This window comes from Netta rufina, assembly GCF_964035555.1.
Source record: "Netta rufina genome assembly, chromosome: 2".
In the NCBI taxonomy this organism is placed as follows: Eukaryota; Metazoa; Chordata; class Aves; order Anseriformes; family Anatidae; genus Netta; species Netta rufina.
The window spans coordinates 5,201,968-5,211,256 of record NC_140124.1 but is presented as its reverse complement, the minus strand read 5'-3'; the positions used below and the strand labels follow the sequence as shown (position 1 = coordinate 5,211,256).

General features: G+C 49.7%; 1 protein-coding gene across 1 annotated transcript in view; it reads left to right on the top strand.

The window, feature by feature from the left end:
- The first annotated feature begins 2,695 nt into the window (after window positions 1-2,695).
- The window catches only part of PLCD1 (phospholipase C delta 1), a 44,384-nt gene continuing 37,790 nt past the window's right edge, over window positions 2,696-9,289 (top strand). The window contains exons 1-2 of the mRNA XM_084306669.1: window positions 2,696-2,871; window positions 7,257-7,421. Of these exons, the coding sequence (XP_084162795.1) occupies window positions 2,772-2,871; window positions 7,257-7,421 (265 nt within the window). The 5' untranslated portion in view covers window positions 2,696-2,771. The remainder of the gene's footprint in view (window positions 2,872-7,256; window positions 7,422-9,289) is intronic.

The window sequence follows — 9,289 nt, the reverse complement described above, 5'->3', positions numbered from 1 at the left end:
CTACCAGGCTCTCCAGCCTTTCTGTCTCAAGTGCCTGTTTCCTGCATATTGAAGCACTTTGCTAACTTCAGGACCGTGTTCTGACAACCTCATTCCCATCAATTTCCATTTGCTCTGCGAGTAATCCAGCTGGAATCGATAGGATGATTAGCAAAGCCCCGATCCTGGGCACAAGGACATGAATAACTTCACTCATGTGACTAATGCCATCGATTTCTGTGGGGTTGGTCATAGGGGTAAAATCGCATGGCTGAGTGTTCACAGGCTTCGGCCCCAGTCAGGTGTTACCTGCAGTGAATAAGGGCTGGAGAATTTATCCCTGAGCCATTGAAGGAATCATTTCCTTCAGCACCAGCATGTGACACAGCATCGGGTAACATCAATGAGTACCCTGCAGTGCCACACTTACCCATCACGGCTTGTCTATCAGATATGACATTATCTCTAAATGACCTCAAGACCACAATAAATCCAGATCTCTTGTTTCCCCAAGCAGGGTGTTTCTGGCCCAGTGTTGTCATCTTTGTTTTAAAAACAAACTGATTTTATCTGCCTGGCATTTCCGAAGTGCTCACAACAACAGAACTTGCTCATTGCTGCTCTGGAGAAATGTCTAAACTTGGTGAGCGCCGAGATCCTGTGCTTTGCGTATGTGTAAACTTCAGGGATAAGTACAATAAAATGTTCTCTGAGAGCCTGGGAGGCTCTGGGCAGTGCTGTTGCTGACACTTTTTATTAGGAATTAATGAGAAAATGAGGCAGAAGGGATCTGCGTGCTCCCAAACCGATCCCTATGGGACACTGGCTGCTGGGAGAGCTGGTGCACAGAAGCAAACTGTTTTGCCAAGGCGAGTACAAGAGATGACCCTTTTCCCTGCTCCTTAATTAAATCAGCACTCTCCAGTACAATGTGAAATACGGGCAGTGCTCAGAGCCTGCTAACTAATAAGCATGAGCTAGCCATCACATCACGGTGCTCACACACCTACCAGGTCAAGGGCAAGCCCCCCACTGCCGGGGGAGGGCTACAAAGACATCTGGCACCAGCACAGAGGGCTCAGAAGAGGCTGGGGGTATTTCCTCAAGCACACTGCCTGGCTGATGTGTTCAGCAGTGTCCCATCTATAAATTGCCTTTATTCTCCTTCGCCTTCTGTGACTACTATGTGTGAGTAAGGTGTTGCTAGTTGTGCTGCTGTTCAAGGCCAGGCAGTGGCTCTGCCTTGTCCCTGGTGAGTTTCTTACTCACTGTGCCAGGGATTAATGACTCTGATCCTGTCCTTGTGCTGGTTGGGTCACCTAGTCACCTCTGCTGATCTGTGTGTGTTAGTAGGGCTTCCTCCAAAATACAGAGAAAGAGGAGGATGGCTGGGGTGCCAGACACCTGAAATAGAGAATCTGTTTCTAAAACCAAACACAAAATGCACTGGGTGTGATAGGGGCTGATGGTGGAGAGACCTGGATCTCCAGCAGAGATGGTGACACGTGGTTTGCTGTCGAGCTTCTCAAGCAGATGCTGGTTCTGCAGTAAGGGGCATTCACTCCAGTTTGGATCCATCTCCCCACATTATTTTCACTTGTGGCTGGCTTTTTAGGGCGGCAGCTCTGCAAAGGCAATGACAAAAACCTGACAAGGTCTGTAAATTCACCGGGGATGGGACAGCTTAATAAGAAGAGCTCACTGCAGAAGGAGTCATGGCTAGGGAAGAAATAGATTTTAGTCTGAATCATTGCCAGGAGAATAGGCAATGAACACGAGGGTCAGCAAGGGAAACTTAGATAAACAACTTAAACTTATATAAACAAATTCTTCACTATGAGAGCATCTAAGCTCTTGAACAGTGGTCTAGATCAGCTGTTAAGTTTCCATCCCTAGAGATATCCCAAACTCACCTGGACAAGGCTGTGAGCACCTGATCTGCATTTGAAGTGACCCCACCTTGGGTGGGTGGTTGACCAGGAGACCACCAGCTGTGATTCTCTATAACTTGTTGTCAACTTGTTAACTTGTTAACTTGCTTGGGATAAGCCCCCATCGGAGGTGAACTTGTAGAGGGCTTATCCCTCTACCTGTAAACCTGAACTACAAGAATAAACCCAAAGCTATGCAGAAACACAGGGTAAGTGACTCACCCAAGTCACGTAGGAAATCGGTGGCAGGGAAGACATTCTCCGGAGTCTCAGGAAAATGCTCTCCCCTAGGTGGAAAAAAGAGCATTAAAACAATTTCCGAGCGGCTTTCGGGCTACGTCTGCCTGCCCCGGTGTTTTTAGCTTCCTGTATGTCAATCGCTGCATGTCACTGGGAACAGCGCAGAGCTCGGCACAGAAGGAAAGGGTGGAGCCGAGGTCCCTGAGCCAGGCGTTTGTGGGCAGGCTGAGCTGACGAGCCCCCTGGAGCCACAGGCAATATTTGGGGCCCCTCCAGCCCCTGGAAAGGAGGCACAAAACCCCACTGGCTGCCTGTAGGAAAACTCGCTCCTTCTACCTGGGCCGCTGCCGGCAGACAGCCGGCTGTAATTTCGCACCCAACGCGTGCAGCCGATGAGCAAGCAGGAGGAGAGACTTCCCACAGTCCCACCCCTAGCCGGACTCTGCCCTCCTCTGCCTTCCTCTGCCTGCCCTCTCCTCGCTGCCTCTTCTCCCTCCTTGGAGCCCAGTTGGACACAGCGAACGCCCGGGGTTCCTGGATGAGCAGGGATCCCCTCGGGGCCGACGGGGCCCCCCATCCTTCCCGGCGCGCGGTGCCTCGTTGCGAGCCCTACGCTGGACCATGCAGTGCTTCCGAAGGCCGCCCAAGCGCACCGCGTCCCAGGAGAACATCCTGCGGGAGCAGAGCCGTCGAGTGGCCACACTGAACGGCATCAGGCTGGGTAAGGGCCACGTTGGCCAGACCCTCGGCGCTTCCACACGCTGGCAGCTGCTTCGCTTCTGCCTCTTTTCCCTGCGCAGAGGCAGCACTCCACCCTACAGGCAGCTCTGAGGTTATTTTTAAACTCCCGAGGTTTCTTTTCCTTTCCTTTGCCTGTAACCACCCGCCAGATGTACGAACCGCGTCGGTCGAGGCATCAAAGAAAGCGGGACCTCCCTGGCAGAGGGTGGGTTCGCAGATCTCTTGCTGGGCTTTGGAGCTGGTGGTGCCGTGAGGGTGTTTGGGGGCAGCGGTGCCCCTTTTCTGCCCGGTTTTAGGACTTGTCAGCGGTGCGGTGCCAGCTGATTACAGCCCGAGGAACCACTCAGAGGGCTGCGTTCACCAGATGAAAAGAGACAGGAAACCCCAGCAAGTTTCGTAACTTCTCTGACTACGAATTTACGGCTAGTGCCTGCTGTCTGGAGAGACAGCCTAAGTGGATGCGGGTCCGTTGATTTATGTGGCTACAGACAGCAGGTGGAAATGGAAAATCACCATTCAATCCCCCCCCCCCGAGTTGTCTGTGTTTAATCTGAAAGGCTTTCTGCCCTTTTAAACTGGCAGTCCTGAGCTGTGCCTGGTCCTCAACCAGGTGGGAGAGAGGAGCAGGCAGGAGGAGGCTTGTTTTATAGCAGTCGTAATTGATGTTTTTATCAGATCAGCAGACTTGCAAAGCGAGCAATGCAGAAATACAGACTGTCGCTGTCGCCTGTAAATATCATCCCAACTATCTCCTCAGTGAACTCAGAGCCAGGCTGCTGCCTTGACAGTTGTTGTTTTATGGTGTTCCCTGCTTGCTGTAAACCTGAGATGGGTAACACAAAGGTTAACGTTTTGGGGCTCTTGGTGTCTAAAGCTTCATAGTGCAGGATATTAACTTCATGCTCGCGGTGGTGCTGTGTGTGCTCGAGGCTCTCCTACCTATGCCAAATGCAATTTTCCCTCTGAGCTGTACTGTACACTACGTGTGTTGTGTTTAGCAAGTGTTTGACTGATATTTTTAAGGAGGGGAGCCTGACCCTTGAAACTCATAGCACAATTTTGTGTGACAGGTGTGTATTTGGTGGTTTGCAGAGGATGCTAAGCAAGACACGGCCCTGCCACATGTTTCAGGCAGGATCTGGACATCTATTTCAGCGTGGTGATCGTGTTTCTCGTGCCCAGCACTGTTATATAATTGCAAACCTAGATCCCTGTCCCACTGCACAGTGTTTCTGGATCGTTAGATGACGTTTGTATATGACAACTCTGGCTTTTTTCATACAGAAGTTTCCATTGCTGTGAGACAGGGCTCTGCACGGCCAACCTCATCAGCTCCCTGGGGATGTCTGGTAGAAGTCCCCAGGGGCTGGTTTGGATATAAAACCAAAAATGAAGGTTCTGCTTTGAAAAGATGTTTTTTGTAGGTTTATTTTTTTTCAGGAAAGCAATTCAAATGACCAGCTGAGAGTCATGTCCCACTGACACACTGGGGTTGCATTTGTGGCCCTATATTGTCAGATCAGAGTATGTCATGGTCCATCTCTGACCTAATAAAACGCTGCTATCTGCCTCGTAGGTAGGAACAGAGAAGCTAAGAGCCTTGCCCAAGGTCATTTAAAGAGTCTGTGGCAGTGCTTGGACCTGGCATAGGATGCATGGCCCAAAACACAGGCCTTATTCCTTCCTCTGGGCCTACCATGGTGGCTCAATCCGTATTTTGGGTCCCTGTTGGCAGAGGTCAACTCTGGGTGAATGCTGTGTATCTGAAAGGCCCCATGAGAGTACCAACCTCCCTCATCAGAGGGATGGTGGAGCTCTTAGACACCCATCCTTAACCCTCTTGTCCTTTCCTGACCAAATTCACCATCTTCTGGAGGCAAACTTGTTTCCATCCCCTCCCTGGCTTCTCTCACTGCCCTCTGATTCACGCTCCCTGGCATCTTTGGTCTTTGATCTCTGCTGTCCTTTCACCATGCACTTTCTCTCTTCATCTTTTTTCTCCTACTGTGAAGGGCAGTGGCCTCCTTCACTGTGTCGCTGAACCTGTCCTGGTCTTTGGTCACAGTGGCCAAGGATGGGTGGGGATGGCTGGCAGGGCTGTTCCCAACCTGTAGTTGGATCCTCCGAAGAGGAAAGAGAATTTTGTCCCATGCTAATGCAAAGCCTGGGCTATGAGAAGGATGAAGGGCTCACTCCAGCTTGTGTCCTACCCATGTGGATCTAGCTTGGAGGAGACAAACCTACCCTTGACTACTGCTAGTGGCCATCCAAATTTGCCCTTATGACATTGATGCAGCTTTTTGATCAGGTACCATGACATGTTATGCATGCTGCATACAGAGTCTGTGCAACAAAAACATGTCACAGTCAGCAGGGGTTTCTCATTGCACACTTATGCACATAGGCATCCAAAGGAATTGGTGGTTTTCCTGCTTTCCTGCTCATGTCACCCCAGGATGGCATGTCCTCCTTCTAGTCCCATAACAATGCCTTGCATGGTTGGGGTCTGAGGGAAGATGGAGTGAGGCTGGGAGCCAGAACATACATTTTGTGGGTGAACACAGAGAGGAAGAAGTTTGTTCCCTCTCCAGAAACCTTCAGGGGTACCACATCACTGTTAGTGAAGCCTAAGTCTGCAATTCTTTGTGCTTGAAAGGCCTTAGGATCAGAGGGGAAGCCTCAACACTGCAGCTCGGGAGACTGAGGCCTTGTGGGGCTGTTGTGGTGTCAGTCCTTCCTGTGGATGGTCCAGCCTCTTGTAGACTGGGTATGCTTGAACCTCAGCAAACCTAAGAGGGTGTCCCAGATCCCATAGCTGAGATCAATCTTTCACCCTTCTGTGCTTTGTGGGAGCCAGATTTTTCCTTCTCACCATGAATTTCTTCCTGAAGTTTCCAGGGGAAGCGTTCAATGCCTCCTCCTGGGCACTTCCAAACCTGACACTGGAGCTGAGAGGCTGTAGCATGAGCAGGCACTTAATTACTGATACAGCTAATCGAATGTAGAGGAAATAGAGAGGTCACAGCAACTTTTTCATGATCTTCAGCTCCCGTTGTGGTGCTTTCAATTCTGGATGCCTCAGCGAGGCTCAGCTCCAGGCCTGCTCCTCAGCGTTGGAAACCAGTGAGGTGCCCTGAGCTGCTTACTGGGTGGACACAGGACACCCCTAATATTTATCTCTGACAGAGATCGCAGACTTTACCAACCCAAAATGACCATGTTTTGTTTTTCATGCAGGACTGAAGCAATGCTTGGTGGTTTATTGCCTTGTCCTGTTCAAAGAGCAGCCGTTCAAGACAGCTCTGCCCGGGGAGGAACAAACCCAATGGCCCAGGGGAATGCCACGCTGCAGTATAAATCTTATTTCACAAATCAGTTAACTCGGATTCCTGCTTTGTGGGGCTCTGTGTTGTGTTTATGGAGCGCTGGGACATATCCTATGATGGGAGTGTCAGGTGGCTGCAAGTGGCCAAGTAGTTATTAGTGACAGCCTCACCTGCATCCTCAAGATAAAGTTAGCAGAAGTCACGCTGAGTTGGAGTTGGGCTTGTTCAATGCTACAGAGCTAAATGTTGTTTCACCAGCTTTGAAACAGCCTTTTATGCAATGTCAGAGCTGCAAGGTGCCTATTACAGGAAGCCCAGGGTGTGTTCCTCATGTTTCATTCTCCTGCTGCCCCCCACCCGCCCTGCACCAGTTCACACACTGCAGATCTCTAATTAATGGTTGGTCTGAGGGACAAAATCTCCAAGGTATTTAGGTATGTGGAAGTCATATACTTCTGAGACGTTCAAAACCATGTAGAATGTCAAATGTATGTTTTGAAAGCCTTAGTAGATGACTGTTGCTTCTCTGGATGTCTAAGTGCCTTCCTGAACCTGGTCTGAGACGAGAAATCTCTGCAGGTGCTGGGACCAGAAGGGGACAGCTTTTCAGAGAGGGACCTGTTTTCATGAAGGAAATTTGCTGTGAATAGAGCTGAATTCTCCTCAAAGCTCCTGACAGCACTCCAATTAAAAGTTCCACAACTTTCCTTCCTCTGCTTTTACTTTTATGCTGTTGTTCTTGCATCTTAACTATATTTACTGTGAAGGAAATATTTGATGCTTGTAAACCACCTGAGAATTATAGTACAGAAATCTTTAGACTCAGTCTAAGAAATCCACAAGGCTCCAGTCTCTTTTGTGAGCATAAAATGTGATGTGGCAGATTTCTGTGTCTCTACTCCGCCGTTCTCCCCAGAGCTGGTTGCACTGTAGTGCTCTGTTTATGTCTCTGGCTTGTGTCCTGCTGAAGGGAAGACCCTGTGTACATTATTTCTTGTGCTAGCTCTTACATATCATTACCACTTCTCTTTCTCCCCAGGCCTGAAAGATGACAAGGATCTGAAGTTCCTCCTGAAAGGCAGCCAGCTGCTGAAGGTGAAGTCCAGCTCTTGGAGAAAGGAGCGGTTTTATAAGCTCCAGGAGGACTGCAAAACCATATGGCAGGAATCGAAGAAGATGCTGAGGTCTCCGGAGTCACAGATCTGTAAGTAAAGTCTGCATCATCGCAGGCGTGGGGCATGGTCTGCAGAGGTGCTTGGGGTGAACCAGGACGTGCTTGTGGTGCAAAGGCAGGGCTTGGAGCAACGCGACCAGATCCTTCCCTCGTCCTGTATCATACACTGAGTTATGCTGTCTGTTTTGGAGACAGCTGGGAGGAATCTGCCGAGTCGGGAATGGCCGCATTTCCCAAGCTCATGAGCTACTGCTCAAAATTGTCATGGGGTAGAATGAACCACAGGGGCTGTGTGGCGTGGCGTGGCGTGATGCGGTGTGCAGAGGGAAGGGCACGCCAGCAGCAGTTGGCACCCAGGTGTCCTGTTGTGTTGAGGGATTGTCCCACTGGGGCATTGGGCTGTGCTGGGCTCAGCAGCCCTACCTGGCGTATTTCCTCTCCAAATAAAGGGTTCGGGTTACTCAGGTGTCTCTGTGGGGACACCTGAGTGTGTAATGCATGGTGTGTGATGTGGCTTGAGCATCCGTGGCATGGTATGGGGCACTTTGGCTGCTGATTTGGGCTCTGCCAGGACAGATATCTTTGGGAAGGAGAACCTATTCCCATCCTTATCTTGGAAATTCACAATCTGCCCCATTGTAAGAAGTCCACATATGACAGTCACTATTGCACGGGCACAAGGACAACCATTCATCCCCAGCATCACCCAGCTCAGAGCCATAACTGGGAACAGGGGCTCCTGGTCCTGCCATGTGCTGTCAAAATGGGATCAGGCAGGGTATGTATTCCTTTGTATCTGCTTTTTTCCTTCCCATTTTTTTTTTCCTGACATATTTCACTGTCACTGATAATCATGGTTTGGTAAAGACAGGAGGTAAATGAATAATGTGGAACTTATTTTATAGCATGTTCTACATTTTATAAAATGTAGAACATGCTGCCTGGGTTATTTACACTGTTTGATTTTAACAGTCACAGCTAACTAAATGAAGAGTGGGTCTTCCAAACTACTCCATCCCTCTCCCAGAAATGGTGAGGAGGAGTAAGGCAGCAGAGCAAAATATGTTTAGTTTACAACCCAAATCTTTTATATGACTTTAGCCAGCTCATTTAATCTCTTTGTGCATCCTTCCCCCCACATTTCCTTTCTCCTCCTCAATCTAGCTGTAAAAAGCTTTGGATTAGAGACTGTCCCTTGCTGTGTGCTTGCATGTCCCGCATGGTCCTAAGCTCAGCAGGGTCCTGAGCTCAGCTGGGCTGTTTAGGTACCAGTGCAATACCCCATAATAACACTTGAGCATTTGCTCCCTAGCAATGTCTGTTACATGGAGCTCTGTCCCAGATAAAAGCTAAATCCTTTCCCAGATTATGTCTTCCTACAAAACAAACAAGGGCGTGAGTGGAGAAGAATGGCTTTCAGAGCTTTCTTTCCTGTGCTCTGAGCCAGCAGTTTCCAAATTACAGGGGCTGAGGACACCTCCAGCAACATTCCCACCCCAGCTGATCCTCTGAAGTGAACAGGAGGCTTCATGGACCTTGAGACCTGCTTGAAAGAGCACTGGTCAATCCCATTTTCTCCATCGCTGGGCCAGTGGCGTGGAGAACTGGCCCCCCCATAACTTTATTCTGTGTTAAGTTGCAATAAGAGCCCCACAGTAAGATCAAATCCTTTGAGCTGGGTATTGGGCACAGGTTGGGAGTGTGTCTGCGTGGGTGTGGATTAACACCACCCGAGATAGACTTTGCTAACTGGGCCCAGCTAACATTACGGCGCTGCTGGGGATGGAGGCAGTGCAGAACCAGCTCTGCCCTAGGAGTGTCCTTGGTGCAGTGCAAGGATGGAGTAGAACTGCCTATTGACTCACTCCCACAGATGTGCTCCGTAACACTCCCACACA